This window comes from Sebastes fasciatus, chromosome 3 (genome assembly GCF_043250625.1).
Source record: "Sebastes fasciatus isolate fSebFas1 chromosome 3, fSebFas1.pri, whole genome shotgun sequence".
Lineage (NCBI taxonomy): Eukaryota > Metazoa > Chordata > Actinopteri > Perciformes > Sebastidae > Sebastes > Sebastes fasciatus.
Window position 1 is genome coordinate 42,009,167 of NC_133797.1, and position 17,686 is coordinate 42,026,852.

General features: G+C 40.2%; 1 protein-coding gene and 1 pseudogene across 1 annotated transcript in view; one reads left to right on the forward strand and one right to left on the reverse strand.

Moving 5' to 3' along the window:
- The window catches only part of LOC141762944 (uncharacterized), a 66,384-nt gene extending 59,342 nt beyond the window's left edge, over positions 1-7,042 (forward strand). The window contains exons 31-36 of the mRNA XM_074627131.1: positions 571-617; positions 3,097-3,314; positions 3,617-3,882; positions 4,358-4,474; positions 4,602-4,746; positions 5,353-7,042. Coding sequence (XP_074483232.1) covers positions 571-617; positions 3,097-3,314; positions 3,617-3,882; positions 4,358-4,474; positions 4,602-4,746; positions 5,353-5,693 — 1,134 coding nt within the window. The 3' untranslated portion in view covers positions 5,694-7,042. The remainder of the gene's footprint in view (positions 1-570; positions 618-3,096; positions 3,315-3,616; positions 3,883-4,357; positions 4,475-4,601; positions 4,747-5,352) is intronic.
- Positions 7,043-13,040: 5,998 nt separating this feature from the next.
- LOC141765183 (NACHT, LRR and PYD domains-containing protein 3-like) overlaps positions 13,041-17,686 on the reverse strand; it is a 29,404-nt pseudogene continuing 24,758 nt past the window's right edge.

The following is a 17,686-nucleotide window of genomic DNA, read 5'->3' on the forward strand; positions in this document are numbered from 1 at the left end:
CTGGAGTTGGTACTGGTACTGGTGCTGGTGCTAGTGCTGGTACTGGTGCTGGTACTGGTGGTGGTACTGGTGCTGGTACTGGTACTGGTACTGGTGATGGTACTGGTGCTAGAGTTGGTGCTGGAGTTGGTACTGGTACTGGTGCTGGTGCTAGTGCTGGTACTGGTGCTGGTACTGGTACTGGTGATGGTACTGGTACTGGTACTGGTACTGGTACTGGTACTGGTACTGGTACTGGTACTGGTACTGCTTCTGGTACTGGTACTGGATCTGGGACTGGTACTGGTACTGGTACTGGTACTGGTACTGGATCTGGTGTGTTAGTAAATGAGGAGCTAAATACATGGTGATTATTGAGACCCATGTTCTTGGTGTAGTTGTCCTTCTGTGTAGTCTTCTCTAACACACCTCACACTGTCACTCCATTGAAGTCATTTCCTCTCTGACTCATACAGGGTGCTTGAGTTGAGTATTGACAGTGTGGCTCTAGTATTTCATCACTTTATTAAACACTAAGACAAGTTGGTATTTCTATTAAAATAACTAATTCTGTTCCTTTTTTGATTCCAGGCTCCAACATCCTTCTCACCTGAGCAGACAGCTGGATCTTCATACAGGTAATCGTATAAACTCTGGACCCAGAGTGTGTAATATTGATTGCCAGAAACTATATTTAGTTTTGGACAAAACCAACTCAGTGTGACAGGGTGGCTGGTGCTAGCCTGCATCGGTCACACACAGGATCCACACCAGACATGGACTTAGCTAGCTTTACTTTAGACCAGTGGAGACGATGTAAAACCTTTGACCTGGATAATTGTATGTCGTCAGGAGATTAAAGAGGAATGTACCCTATCTGAAGCCTTCTTCTAAACGCTATCAGGAAACCGTGTCCCCAAGTCTTCCTCCCACTGAATCCTTCACAAAGTTGAGGGTTCCAAATGATGAGAGTTTAATAAGGAATGAACAACACCAATAGAGCGCTGCAGGGATGACGTATTTCTGTAGGCCAACAGGAAGTTAGCATCACTCTGGTTCCCTCCACTAACAGCCAATGGGATTGTTCCGTTGGGTTTTGTATTATTGCAGAAAATCAGCTGTGTGGCAAACACACGTTTATGATACTGACACGTTTTGTTCAGCAAGATAATCTCCAGAATGAACACCACTTTATGATTTTTGAAGCGTGAATGCAATCAGCAGAGGCCTGTACTACGAAGACTTATTAATTTAACGGAATACTCTAAAGTCAGATATATTCATCTAGATGGGGCAGTGATGTATAAATAGCTCTCAGAATATAATAGATAAATAAAATACACTTCATTATACCACTTAGCAATGTTGTGGTGTGTGTGACTGTTTCAGCCTTCTTTCAGCTTTCACTGAAGCACTGTAGTCTTGTCACAGTGTCCTCTGAACCCCGAGTCACAAAGTCAAATATGATCTGAAAAATCTACGGAGAAGTCTGGAAGTCTTTGAAATGTAAAATGTGTAGGAACCCTGTAATAGACGAGGCCTTGCTGTATATAGAGCATAATCTAATGTAAGGCACATTGAACAGCAAGTTGGTATATCTGAATATTTTCAACCCAAAGGCATATTATATTCTATAGATATAGAGAACTAAAAATCCCCACAGAAAGAATAATATGTAGTAGGGCTGTCAAAGTTAACGCAAAACCGTTTCAACGCTACTAATTTCTTTAACGCATTAATACAATCGATCTTTCGGAGGTTGTAGTGGGCTCAGTTTTAAAGCTAGAGTGAAGATACTGGTATTGTATGAAACTATAAAACCTGATGAATCCATCGGTACCAACCAGGTCATGAAGGAGGTTAAATAACACTCCAAACTTACGCTACATTTCGGCAAGGAAAAATTGTCATGTCCATTTTCAAAGTGGTCCCTTGACCTCTGACCTCCAGATATGTGAATGAAAATACATTTACATAAAGCAGCATATTTGTCCACTCCCATGTTGATAAGAGTATTAAATACTTGACGAATCTCCCTTTAAGGTTCATTTTGAACAGATACAAAATGTGCGATTAATTTGCGATTAATCATTGACAATCATGCGATTAATCGCAATTAAATATCTGAATCGATTGACAGCCCTAATATATAGTAATAATTTGTGTTGAGGCTCAGTTTGCATTCAAGATTATTTTGACTAGTTTATATGTGAATTTGCATATGCTTGATATATGGACATACATACCAATATTGTAATATTGTTTTTATTATACCCCCGCGACAACGTAGTCGGGGTTATATAGCGCTTCGCGTGTCCGTCCGTCCTTCCGTCCGTCCTTCTGTCCGTCCTTCCGTCCGTTACACTTTTGTTTCCGGAGCAGAACTCTGAAACTATTTAACTTATGAACTTCAAACTTGGTGTGGTGGTTGACAGTGTGGTCTAGTTGTGCCTTTTGGGGGTTAGAAGTCCAGGGTGCCCAACATTTTTGAATTTTTTCCAAAAGGGCAAAACCTTCAGCCCTACTTCAGTAGGGGTCAAGAGGTGAGCGGGGGGGTATGTGAGCCATGCTCACTTTAGCCATGTTAATGTGGTGATATTGATTTTAACATATCACCTAGCCCTGAAGGGTGTTAAGTCTTATCTGTCAAGGTCTTCAAAAGCATTACATTTAATTTAAAAAGTATGCAGACATAAGTGATGACGTTCTTTTTAACACAGGCTTTGCCTTTTCATGTGTAAATGTGTAACTGTTATTGTCATACAGTGACGTTACCTTCTGCCTTTACCCCATCCTAGTATTAGGGGCAGTGGGCAACCTTCAACAGGTTTGGGTTGAGGTGGCAGCAAACTAACTAACTCTGCGCTAGCATCCTGCCCGGGAGCAGGCCGTGGTTCAACCTCAACATCAGAAATTAGATTTCAACATGGAGCTGTTTGGCTCCAGTTTATAAGCACAGATAAAGATGTGGATGGTGGTGATATGTCCCACCAACTTTAAAGAAAGCATGTCATATCCCAACCAACCTCGTTTCCTTGCTGAGGCCTCGACTAAAAGAGAGAGACTAACAGGCCAATAAATGCTTGTTATATCAGTTTGGCCCTCTTTGTCCTGCAGCTTCAGGTGTCCTGGTCCAGGTGTGTTCCAGTGTGCTTTGACTGGACTGGTGTTTGTCATGGCTCAGGAGGCGGAGCTACAGTACAGGACCGTCCAATGGGATGAGAGCTTCCTCCAATCAGCTGGCAAAATGGCTGCAGGGCCGCTGTTCAACATCAAGTGTTCTGAGGATGCTGCTCTCCGTCAGCTCCACCTCCAACACTGTGACACAAAGGAAGGTAAAGACATTGTTCAACATTAATAGTAAAATTGCAAAAATGTTTTTTAATGTGTACTTTGTTGGAATTAGCTGCATTAGGTGACGTGTGAATATATATATACAGTTGTAATGGATTTTATGCACAACAAAGGCCCTTGGCCTTGGAAAGAGGTAACTAAGTAAAGAATAGAGGTGAAGTGACACATCCTCGGGATGCTCCAGAGTTAGAGGCAATAGATTGTGGCAAGTGGTAAGAAATGAATTGGGTAGATGAACCTGTTAGCATTAAAACAAAAGTTTAACAGCTGTTTGCTTTCACAGCATTGCTCTGTGATGGCCTGTTGTCTGTCGCTCACATCTCTGATGATGGAATGAGCATCTTGGAGCCGCTGGAGATTACAGACACTCATGTGGTTGTGAAGATCTCTCACCTCTCTGCCTTTGGCCTGATCTGGGATACGATTCTTAGGATTCGGAACATCATATGGCCGATAAATGGACAAGTTCTGCTGTTCCTCCGACCTCCCAACGCAACACATCAAGTACTCCATGTCTTGCTGCTGAACAAAAACGTCCTTGTAAGCGAGGTAAAGCCATCTGTCATATGTGCTCATCATCAGCCACGCTCCCAGTTAGAATCCCGGGCTGATTGGGCTCTTTTGGTTGTTGGTCCTGAATGGAGGAACAGTTTCCCCCTCACCATTACATCTCCCTCCTCCAGTGATAACTTCAAACCTGTCTTAAGACCCGTCTCTTTCCTTTAGTCTGTCAGTAGTCACCTTGAAGACTGGTCACACTCTGTTTTTATTTATGTCTTTAGTTTTATTTATTTGACTTCTGTGCAATGCTGTCATGTTTTGGGAATTTTAATCCAGAATTATTTATTCTACACTTTTATTAATTTACTTGCATCCTCTTAATTATTTCTGTGTTTTATTTGATTCTAATTCTCATCGCTCTGTGAGGCACTTTGGTCAACATTGGTTGTTTTTAAGTGTACTCTATAAATACAATCAACAATATGAGCATTAACGGCATATTAAAAATGTTCTGTTTCTGAAGGTTGAGGCACAACAAAGAGGTGCTACGTACATCCCGAACCCTGCCAAGTGTCTTCTCAACTTCGGTCAAAGTTACAGTGTCCACTGTGAACCTGAGGGCTTCAGAATACAACCTGATGTGAGTCAAGTTGCAGAATTATCATGAATATAATTTTGTCCGCATGTTGAAAATACATTCACAATAAGAAAGTACCAGATAAACATTTTTAACAAGATTAAAATGACGCGATGCTTCTGGTTTTCAGCGTGCACCATTTGACTCAGATTATGGACCAAATTACCATCCCACATTTGAAGTTATCCTGACTACAATCCCAGAGGAAGTGACTCTGATGGTCCGGAATCCAGAGAGGACAGAAGACGTCTGGAGATATGATCTGCTTCAAGCAGGTAAAGATTACCTTTTATTATTTTGATAAATTTTGAGATCACGATTATTTCTCATTCGCTACGAACGCATTACATTACACTACTCTACCAACGTCAACATGTGGATACCTGACAGTACCATATTCTCACAGCAACATGAACATCTGGAATGAAGCTAAGTGGTGAGTGAGAGCGGTGTGAAAATGGTTTGTTTCATGTACGTATCATAACGACGGCTTGTATATCCTCCGTCCTCGCTCTTCCTGTTTCCCTTTCTGAATGATGGATACAGACTACCGCCGCCTGCTGGTGTGGAGAGTTATTTTTCTCTCACAGGAGCAGAACGTATGAGCCACCTGACCGCCGGCTGTCGTCTTTGCGGTGTGTTCGTGTGCGACTTGTCGGCCAAAACAAAGGCGACACGGGGAGAACATGCACTCACCACAAAGAAGAATCATGAAACCAAAAAATATAAAATATGAATGTCTCCCTTTTGGTTTCTGATTCTGAACACAGAACAACTGATTGACAGAGCAGACATGTTGCTCTACAGAAACATGACGTTTCACTTCAGTTGAATTTCTCTTTAAAAGTCATTGTTGTTTTTTTTCCCTGGTTATCTCCCAGATCTAACAATGGAAATCCCTCAGAGGAACGTCCCACCAGAGGACCGCGTCCCACCAGAGGACAGCGTCACACCAGAGGACAACGTCTCACCAGAGGAGAGGCTGCGGTTGGTTCGAACAAAGTTTGTAAACGGAATGTCTGATCCTAATCTGAACAAGCTTCTGGATGAACTCTTTCAACGTCGCGTTATAAGCGATGATGAAATGCAATCAATCAGAACAAAAACCAAGAGAGATAAAGCACGAGATCTGATCGACACAGTACGACTAAAGGGAACTGAAGCCAGCTCAGTTCTGATCGCTGCTCTCCGTAAGGACGATCCGTGGGTTTTCAGAACTTAGGATGAAGCAAAAGCAAGAAGCTGGAGTGTGATGATGAATCTCTATAATATCTGTCTGTTTCAGAGACTCACATCACTTATTGTTGTCTTTAAATGATAAATTCCGTCGTGGAAGCCTGTGTGGACTTTCACTCTGAAGGTGATTCACTGAAGTTTGGGGGAAAAGTGAATTCATTTTCAAGCTCTTGTGGTTTGGTCTCAAGATTTTATAATCATTTACTTGTGATAACTACTGATGTGTTGTTGTCGATAAAGACCTGCAATAGAGAGCTCCTGACATTTCTTTGTTTTGGGAATGCCTTGCTAATGCTAATTATGGGAAATGATTAATTTAGTTTCAATTAGGGCTGTCTAAGTTAACGTGATAATAGCGTGCTAATGCAAATTTGTTTTAGCGCCACTAATTTCTTTAACGCAACTTGTGATTTTTAGGTTGTAGAGGGCTCAGTTTTAAAGCTAGAGTGAAGATAATGGTATCATATGAAACTATAAAACCCGATGAATCCATCGGTACCAACCATGTCATACTAGCTGTAGTAGTGCACAACCTCCTTCACTACTACAGTAACTGTAGTAGTGAAGGAGGTTAAATACTGCTCCAAACTTATGCTACATTTTGGCGAGGAAAAACTATCATGTCCATTCTCAAAGGGGTCCCTTGACGTCTGACCTCCAGAGGTGTAAATGTAAATTGGTTCTATGGGTACCCACGAGTCTCCTCTTAACAGACATGCCCACTTTATGATGATCACATGCAGTTTGGGGCAAGTCATAGTCAAGTCAGCACAGTGACACACTGCCAGCTGTTGTTGCCTGTATGGCTGCAGTTTGCCATGTTATGATTGGAGTATATTGTTTTATGCTAAATGCAGTACCTGTGAGCCTTTCTGGATCAATATCTGTAATTGATTTGTGTTGTTCATTGATTTACAATAATAAATATATACATACATTTGCATAAAGCAGAATATTTGTCCACTTCCATGTTGATAAGAGTATTAAATACTTGACTAATCTCCCTTTAAGGTTCATTTAGAACAGATAAAAAATGTGTGAGTAATTTGCTATTAAATATTTTAATGGATTGACGGCCCTATTATTGATTACTGATTCTCTGTCAGACCTGACTGTGTTGAGCTAAGATCTAAATCCACCTCTCTGTCTCTTACTGCTAATCACCGCAGGCTTCACAGCTGCAACAAAAGACCATTTTACAAATAGCAAAAAGGGTATAGATGGATATCAGAACTGCCCTTGATAATCTATAGATTTGTGTTTGCTTGGTCATTTTATTCGTCAGTAGATCTTCTGTAACTTGAGCCTACAATAAAGATTTCATTGCAAAACAAATAAGTTTGGAAAAAAGGCGTCACACTGTGATGGAACCAAAGTGAAACTCATTGGATGGATGTTGAGCAGTGAAACTATTCCATTAAGAGATGGTGTCTGCAGACATGAACTAGAACAGACAGATGCTGTTATTAAATGAGACCTCAACTGAAACATAGATAGGAGCTTTTTGTTGTGACAAAGACAGTTGTTCTAATGCAACAACTGTAATTAACAGTGTGGACAAAGACCTTTTAAAGGCAACGGAAAGATTCTGGCCTCTTATCTGGAACAGATGTTGCCTTCAAGTGAAACTGGTGAGCTCGTGTTTACAACACGGTGTAGGGATTTGGCAGTAACAGGTTTGGTTATTAGCAAATTAATTAATAAATAATAATAGAATTATTAATATTATTAAGAATTATCAATAAACATTAATAATAAACGGGGCACCACCCTGGAATCAGGGACCAATAACTAAAACGTTAATATAGTCTCATTAAATATACTAAACTATCAATTTGTAACGTTGATTAATAAATTAATAAATATAACAAAAATAGATAGTAAAGGTTGAATGATATTGGAATTCTTGACATAGCAGAGGTTGGCATTATTCACTCTTCTACAATATTAAACTAAGATTATCTGAAGCTGTATGTTTATGTTTAACTAATTCACAGTTTCTGTATGTGATCTTTATGTGTGTCAGATAATGCAGTGGGTTAGAAAAGATGGTTAGTTTGCATGCAAGACCTTGTCTATGTGAAGCATAAACTAAACACGTCAGATGTGGCGAAGCCAGCTACCCGAATATCTTAACTACATATAATATCACAACAGTCAAACTCAATGAATAACATTAAACCAAATCAATACAAGTACATTATAGAAATCAAAGTTGAACAGTCTTGCTCAGCCATGTGCAATTGCTACTGCTAAGGTAAGCCCAGTACGTTACCAGTCCATGGAAGAAAAGGGTTTGTAATTCCATGTGTTGAAGTTGTGGTTCCAAGTCAAAGATGTCGTCTTTGTTGTGCTCAAATCAAGTTGTGCAGATTGGAAGAAGCTGATCGCTCCAATACTTCTTCCCAGCAGCTTGATAGCTTGGTGCTAACTTCCTTGCTGTTGTTGCTTGAAGTTAGTAGGTAAAACCGCATGCTCTCGCGTCCTCTGCCTTAGAGGTTCCTTGTGTTCCTATGGCTGTTTCCTAACAGGCCATATATCAGAGCAGAGCTGCTTCTGGTCTGGAGAGCAGCAGCTCACCTCCACAGAAGAAAGAGCAGAAAGAGGGGGAACAAAGAGATTCCTCTGGTTTTGTCCTGGGTGAATTTAACACCTATGTGTGAATGCTACAGTAGCCAATGGCTACTGAGCTGAGTCCTCAGCCAATGGCTACTGAGCTGAGCTGAGTCCATGGGTCAGGGATCATGTTACTGAGTTCCTGTGGTCACTTGCCACCAGTCATATTGGTGGGTCCCTACACCAGAAATAATGAACTGACTACTGTTTCACATCTTCTATTTTCCACCCTGATCTTCTCTGTGTTTACACACCGTCTCATAGCGGTAGCATGTAGCTACATGCTAGCATGTTAGCTCTGTATCTCCATGTAAATAGAACTATCTGCTCACTGCTGATGTTTTCTTCTCCTCCGGGATGATTCTGTCGGTCAGTTCTCACAGATGGACCTGTAAAGACAAACGTAAAACAGAGTGTATGTTTATGGTTTACAGAGTTTATGCAGAATGTAAACACTGAGCTAACTAACAGAGCTATAAATAGCATTATTTACCTGAGAGAACCCGTCAGGAGAACCTGGAGTCTTGACCGCAGATGTTGTTCATTTCTCGCCGATTTCTGATCAGATTCCTCCGGTAACGTGCGCTGGGTGAAGTTTCTGGTTTATAAACTTTTAATTAGTTTATATGTGAAACTCCTGCTGCCGGCTTCTCTGTCTAGCTCAGGGCTGCGGGGAGAGCTGCAGGGAGAAAGTGACGCTGTGTTGAGGGCGTTTGATTGACAGCAGAGCAAGAAACGCTGACCAATCAGAGCAGAGTGGGAGGAGACAGGCTCTAAATCAGGGTCTCTCAGACAGAGGCTGAATGAGGCTCTGAGCAGGCAGAGTGAGAGAGACACTATGAGAAGAATAAAGTTTTTTTGAACATTACAGCATGTAAACATGTTCTAGTACAACATTAAAATACATCTATGAACCTGGAAATGAGCATAATATGAGACCTTTAACGGTGAAGCCGCTGAGCTGTGACAGGAACTTTAACGGTGAAGCCGCTGAGCTGTGACGGGAACTTTAACGGTGAAGCTGCTGAGCTGTGACAGGAACTTTAACGGTGAAGCCGCTGAGCTGTGACAGGAACTTTAACGGTGAAGCCGCTGAGCTGTGATGGGAACTTTAACGGTGAAGCCGCTGAACTGTGACGGGAACTTTAACGGTGAAGCTGCTGAGCTGTGAACTTCTTCATCACTTCGACTTCAGACGGACGACTTTTTAAAGCGCACCGCGTTTATTTGGTCCGTCCGGGTCTAAGGTCCGACGGAAACAGCAGGCGGATTCAACAGTTCTTCTTCTTCTTCTTCTTCTTCTTCTTCTTCTTATTCTTATTCTTATTCTTATTCTTATTCTTATTCTTATTCTTATTCTTCAGTCATAGGAGTACCATAATAAAGAATAAATCTGTAAAAGAAAAAGATAATAAATATGGAAATATAAAGACAATTAACAAAATATATCAAAGAAGAATTTTCATTTATTTTCACATTTATTTGTTAATTTATTTCTGTATATATTTATTTGTGTATTTTAAAAAAAATATACATGGTTTTATTTTTTGCATATAAATTACTCTTTATATGCAAATATATTTGCATTTAAATAAAAGTATTTGTATATTTATATAAATACTTTTATTTAAAAAATATATACACAAAAATAGAGTAATGTATATGCAAACAATAAATAAATAGATATTTATACTTTAAAATACAGAAATAAATCTATACAGAAATAAATTAACAAATAAATGAAAATGCTTAGAACTATTATTCTATATTTTATTTGTCTTTGTCTTTATTTGATATCTTTTTCTATATTAATTTATTCTTTCATTTATTCCTCTTTACATTTCCACATTTATTTTCTTATTCTTTTACAGATGTATTCTTTATTATGACTCCTGGTGAAGACGAGGAAGAGCAAAGTTATGAATCAAAACAAGAACACTTGATTGACTTGATGTTCTTCTTCTCTCCTTCAATAATCACGACTCTAACAGAGATAAGAACAGTAGAGTTCAGACACCACATGTTTCACCATGTGCTGCACACAGTGCTCTGAAAAATATCCGAAAATTCTTAGTAAAATATGTAAAAAAAATAAACAAAAAATATCCTGATATTGTTCTAAAAATCTGGGAAAATGTCTGAAAAAATCTTAGTAAAATATGGGAAAACTAAACAGCTATTTGTAAAGGGGACTTTCTACAAGCTAAAAGCATGAAAAAACATTCAGAAACATGCGAAAAAAATATCCGGAAAATGTCTGAAAGTGAATATCCCAAAAACGTAGGAAAATTATTAGTGAAATATATGATAATATATCTGAAAAATGTCCAAAAATTATTTGTAAAATATGTAAAAAAAAATATCCGAAAATTATTAGTAAAATATGTGAAAAATATCCGAAAAATATTAGAAACAATTAAAAAAAAAAATCCGAAAATTAATAGTAAAATATGTGAAAAAATATTGAAAAATATCCTGATATTGTTCTAAAAATATGGGAAAATGTCTGAAAAAAAACCATCCAAACAATGTCTGAAAAATCTTAGTAAAATATGTGAAAACTAAACATCTACTTATAAATAGGACTTTCTACAAGCTAAAAGCATAAAAAACATTCAGAAATATTTGAAAAATACCCGAAAAATGTCTGAAAATTAATAATGAAAAATATCCCAACAACTTACGAAAATGATTTGTAAAATATGCCAAACATATCCGAAAAAAAGTCAAAAAAAAAGATTACTAAAATATGAGAAAAATATTGAAAAATATCCGAAATTGTTCGAAAAATCTGGAAAATGTCTGAAACTAAACACACAGCAAAGCTGTGGAAAGGAAACCAGTAGCGACGGTGTGTCGGCCAATGCAACCGGTTGTTTTATTTATAAAGCAACCGCTTTATTTCTTAAGACACAACATGATATTTATTTGGAAGATGCTTTTGTCCAAAGCGACTTACAATTCAAGTCAATTTAAAGCTTCAGTAGGCAACAATGTTTTTGGCATCTCTGGGCAGACATCCCATAATAACCTTTCAGCATATTGTAATGCAAGTGTTCTGAGAGATCACTAGACTTCTGCTCCTCCTCATGGCTCTGTTTTCAGGCTTTAGAACATCTAGCTCATGACGGGAGACTTTGACCAATCACAGGTCATTTCAGAGAGAGAGAGCGTTCCTATTGGCTGAGCTACGGCTGGTGGGCGGTGCTTGGCATTTCCTCAGCAGATCTCAACATGGCTGCCGGGTCACAAACTCTCTCATGTTCCAGCTAAACAGAACACTACAAGATGATTCTGAGAACATGTGAGGGGAGAAAGAGAAACTACAGTAACAGAATATTGATTCATATGTGAAAATATGATTTGTGGGGATTTCTGGATGCCGACAGCAACGTTAACATTGCCGTTGCTTAGCAGCGGCATTCTCACGACTTAACCACTTGAAGGCCACGCACATGAGGTGCTTCTCATTTCATCATTTTTCGCCTCCTCGTCTCCTCGCTCTTCGATCCTCCGGCTGTGACCCGGAAATCGATCTCAGTCCTCCATCTTGAAGGACGTCCCGATTCATAAAATGCGCATCGAGGAGCGAGGAGGCTTGCTGGAGGAGCTATGAGCGAGGATACACCAGTGTATCCTCCAGTGTTTCCTCCACGGAAGTTTATCACCGACCAACACGCCCCCTTATTGGATATCAGTTATTGATTGGACGCTGCGCCGATCAGACTGATCTGATACATCAACATCACTGAGTTTCATACCAGAGTGAAAACAGATCACAGATTAACAGATTTATATTTTAGTTGTCTTCTTATTCACCATCTAGTTATAATCTGTGTTAACTGTAGGAGTGAACAGCAGACGGACCATGTTGATGGTGAAGTGATCCAGCAGCAGGAGGACCTGCAGGAGCTCTGCTTCACACACCGTCACTGAAGGAGTCTGACACTGAGAGGGGTTTATAAAACCTGACAACGAACGGACCTCAATCAACTTTCTTCAATAATTAGAAAGAGTTTTCTTTTGATGATCTGTTATTTCACTCATTAACTTTTATTAAAGATACAGTTAAAGTCAGAGAGAGAAGGAGGGTTTGTCTTTTACACCTTTTACATCATTTATCCTCATTTCCATTCAGTCACATGAGGCTGATAATTCCTGAGTGTCGGGTTTGATATGAGTTATATCATTTCACTTTTCCCTCAAACATTCAGCCTAATACATAACTTCTACTGTCAGAATATCAATAACTACAGATGCTAATAATGAATAAATAATATAAAGATATTGATCCAGTAGAGATGGTTCCTGGTCCTCTAAGCAGGACTCAGTCCTCAGTAGAAATACAGACCAGCTGTTATTCATGTGCAGGTGTTTGTTAAACAGGTAACAGACTACAGAGAGGAAGCACTGCTGCTCTGATAACTCTGTTTCTTCATTAGTATTAGATCAGTTCAGACATAAACAGCTGTTAGAGCTGACTGACAGCTGATCCAGATGTGATCAGCTGCTGCTGTCATCAGAAACGGACGTCGCTTCACGTGACGCTTCAGAGGAAACGACGTCTCATGTCTCTAAAAACATATTTCCTCGTTTCCTCTCTCCTCGAGTCCTTTCCTCGCCTCCTCCGCGCGCATCTCCCGTGGGCGGGACTAAGACGCGAGGAGAGGAGTCGAGGAGAGGCGTATAAAAGAACAAATGGGAAAGACACATGGTGTACACGACTTCCCGTGTTGTAAACACGAGCTCACCAGTTTCACTTGAAGGCAACATCTGTTCCAGATAAGAGGCCAGAATCTTTCCGTTGCCTTTAAAAGGTCTTTGTCCACACTGTTAATTACAGTTGTTGCATTAGAACAACTGTCTTTGTCACAACAAAAAGCTCCTATCTATGTTTCAGTTGAGGTCTCATTTAATAACAGCATCTGTCTGTTCTAGTTCATGTCTGCAGACACCATCTCTTAATGGAATAGTTTCACTGCTCAACATCCATCCAATGAGTTTCACTTTGGTTCCATCACAGTGTGACGCCTTTTTTCCAATGAAATCTTTATTGTAGGCACAAGTTACAGAAGGTCTACTGACGAATAAAATGACCAAACAAACACAGATCTATAGATTATCAAGGGCAGTTATGATATCCATCCTTACCCTTATTGCTATTTGTAAAATGGTCTTTTGTTGCAGTTGTGAAGCCTGCGTTGATTAGCAGTAAGAGACAGAGAGATGGATTTAGATCTTAGCTCAACACAGTTAGGTCTGACAGAGAATCAGTAATCAATATTAAGGCCGTCAATCCATTAAAATATTTCATAGCAAATTAATCACACATTTTGTATCTGTTCTAAATGAACCTTAAAGGGAGATTAGTCAAGTATTTAATCCTCTTATCAACATGGAAGTGGACAAATATGCTGCTTTATGCAAATGTATGTATATATTTATTATTGTAAATCAATGAACAACACAAATCAATGACAGATATTGATCCAGAAACCCTCACAGGTACTGCATTTAGCATAAAACAATATGCTCCAATCATAACATGTCAAACTGCAGCCCAACAGGCAACAACAGCTGTCAGTGTGTCAGTGTGCTGACTTGACTATGACTTGCCCCAAACTGCATGTGATGATCATAAAGTGGGCATGTCTGTAAAGGGGAGACTCGTGGGTACCCATAGAACCCATTTACATTCACACATCTGGAGGTCAGAGGTCAAGGGACCCCTTTGAAAATTGACGACAGTTTTTCCTCGCCAAAATGTAGCGTAAGTTTGGAGCGTTATTTAACCTCCTTCATGACAAGCTAGTCTGACCTGGTTGGTACCGATGGATCCATCAGGTTCTATAGTTTACTATGATACCACTATCTTCACTCTAACTTTAACACTGAGCCGCTGCAACCTAAAAATCACAAGTTGCGTTAAAGTGTTAAAGAAATTAGTGGCGTTAAAACTAATTGCATTAGCACGTTATTATCGCGTTAACTTAGACAGCCCTAATGAAAACTAAATTAATCATTTCCAAAAATTAGCAATAAGAAGACGGTCCCAAAACATATAGAAATGTCACAAGCTCTCTATCGCAGGTCTTCATCACCGACAACACATCAGTAGTTATCACAAGTAAATGATTATAAAATCTAGAGACCAAACCACAAGAGCTTGAAAATGAATTCACTTTTCCCCCAAACTTCAGTGAATCACCTTCAGAGTGAAAGTCCACACAGGCTTCCACGACGGGATTTATCATTTAAAGACAACAATAAGTGATGTGAGTCTCTGAAACAGCCAGATATTATAGAGATTCATCATCACACTCCAGCTTCTTGCTTTTGTTCCAGCCTAAGTTCTGAAAACCCACGGATCATCCTTACGGAGAGCAGCGATCAGAACTCTGCTGGCTTCAGTTCCCTTTAGTCGCACCGTGTCGATCAGGTCTCGTGCTTTATCTCTCTTGGTTTTTGTTCTGATTGATTGCATTTCACCATCGCTTATAACACGACGTTGAAGGAGTTCATCCAGAAGCTTGTTCAGATTAGGATCAGACATCCCGTTTACAAACTTTGTTCGAACCCTCAGCAGCCTCTCCTCTGGTGAGACGTTGTCCTCTGCTGGGACGCTGTCCTCTGGTGGGACGTTGTCCTCTGGTGAGACGTTGTCCTCTGCTGGGACGCTGTCCTCTGGTGGGACGTTCCTCTGAGGGATTTCCATTGTTAGATCTGAGAGATAACCGGGGAAAAAACCAACAACCACTTTTAAAGAGCAGTTCAACTGAAATGAAACGTCATGTTTTGTACAGCAACATGTCTGCTCTGTCAATCAGTTGTTCTGTGTTCAAAAGCAGAAACCAAAAGGGAGTGTTACGTCCCAGTAAGGTCTAAGCAACATGAGCCGGTGGTATCAGGCGTACAGTAGCCGTTTATTGTTAAATGGACAATTAAAATGATAGAAAACAGGCTGCAGGCAATTTACCAACAAAGTTGCAGCAAACAAAAGCGAACACAAGTGTTGACATAAAATGTAAATTAGGAACAGACTTCTAATGGCGCCGAAATCAATAACTCAATAAAACAAAAATGACTGCAAACTAGAAATTAGGATCACAGCTGAGCTGGCAAACAACTCAATATAAACAAGAAATAAAACTCTATTTTAACTACGCTAACACTAATAATCCAAAACACACAAGTGGCAGCCACCTCTTTAACGAGTGTATCTACACAGAGGAAAAACACTAACCAACTATCACAGTGAGATGTGACCTAAAAACACTTCTACTCTCCAGCCCAGTTCCAACCAAATCACAAATGCTTCTATACTCCAAAGTTCACATCACACAGAGAAGCAACGAGGTGGACTGATCAAGCAGAATCACAGCCACCCGTGTCGTTCATCTCCGGGCCTCTTTTAAATGATTCCACTGGTTTCCCCCCGGCCAAGGAGTGGTGGACACAGCGGTGACATCACACGAAAGAGGGAGGGAGCCGGGCCAGCCTCAGCAGTTTGGAAACCTGCAAAGATAGTTAATGCTAGGCAGACATACCACTCTGATTAGTTTTAAAGTTACGGAGCCCGTAACAGGGAGACATTCATATTTGATATTTGTTTGGTTTCATGATTCTTCTCTGTGGTGAGTGCATGTTCTCCCCGTGTTGGCGTGGGTTTACTCCGGCTTCCTCCCTCAGTTCAGAGACATGTACTGTCAGTTAGGTTAAATGACGACCAGGGTCTGAAATGAACTTTTTTCACTTCCTGCCACTGTTGCAGATAAGTATATTTTTGTTCTCTGCCACTCAGAAACTTTATCTGCCATTTTTGAAATCTCTGCGCTAAATGAAAAAATAACATTTTAGATCTGATGTCATTCAATGTTCGGTATATTTTACATAAAAAAACATTACATGCACGGTAAATTACAGTGTTTGAATTACACCGTAGCTTCTGGGGCTGGGAGGGTACTGTACTCAGTACTGTACTGTACTTTGTTATTGTCATCTGTAGTGGTTATTTGCATAAAAACACACAATTGCTTTTTACTGATGTAAAAAACATCTCCTACAAACAACTGGATTTATTCAAGTTTCTCACCAAAAACGTAATTTTACTAGATTACATTTGAACACATCACGATAACGTTGTAATTTACCTTCACCCAATCGTCCTTTTGCTGGGCAGACCGTGAACGTCTCATAATAATAACTCAATGGCACCTCCGTTAACGTTAGTAGCTCCGTTATTTATCCAGTCAGGACTGTGCTGCTAACAGCTAACGTTACTAACTCTCCTCCTGATGATTTCACCCGCCACTGCCAACAATTTACCCACATTTTGGCGGGTGGCGGGTGCTGATTTCAGACCCTGATGACGACTCTAAATTGCTCGTAGGTGTGAATGTGAGTGTGCATGTCTGTGTGTGTGTGTGTGTGTGTGTGTGTGTGTGTGTGTGTGTGTGTCAGCTGTGTGATTGACTGGACACCTGTCTAGGTGTTCCTCACCAATAACAGCTGGGATCGGCCCACTAAGGATAAGCCGTTACAGATAATGGATGGATGGTTTCATGAGCCCTCTATTAATCCGTCGGTATACCGCTAGTTCTGTTTACATAGATGAAGAACTTGTTTCCTTAAGCTGGGGACGCACCGACCCGACATCAGAGAACTAGCGGCGACGAAGGCAGACTGTTGCGTCGCCTCACGTCGCCTTTGTTTTGGCCGACAAGTCGCACCCGAACACACCGCAAAGACGACAGCCGACGGTCAGTTAGCTCGTACGTTCTGCTCCTGTGAGAGGAAATAACTCTCCACACCAGCAGGCGGCGGTAGTCTGTATCCATCACTCAGAAAGGGAAACAGGAAGAGCGAGGACGGAGGATATACAAGCCGTTGTTATGATACGTACATGAAACAAAGCATTTTCACACCACTCTCACTCACCACTTAGCTTCATTCCAGATGTTCATACTGCTGTGAGAATATGGTACCGTCAGGTATCCACATGTTGACGTTGGTAGAGTAGTGTAATGTAATGTGTTCGTAGCGAATGAGAAATAATCCTGATCTCAAAACTGATCCAAATAATAAAAAGGTAATCTTTACCTGCTTGAAACAGATCACGTCTCCAGACGTCTTCTGTCCTCTCTGGATTCCGGACCATCAAAGTCACTTCCTCTGGGATCGTAGTCAGGATAACTTCAAATGTGGGATGGTAATTTGGTCCATAATCTGAGCGGTATGATGCACGCTGAAAACCAGAAGCATCTCGTCATTTTCAATCTTGTTAAAAATGTTTATCTGGTACTTTCTTATTGTGAATCTATTTTCAACATGCAGCCAAAATTATATTCATGATAATTCTGCAAC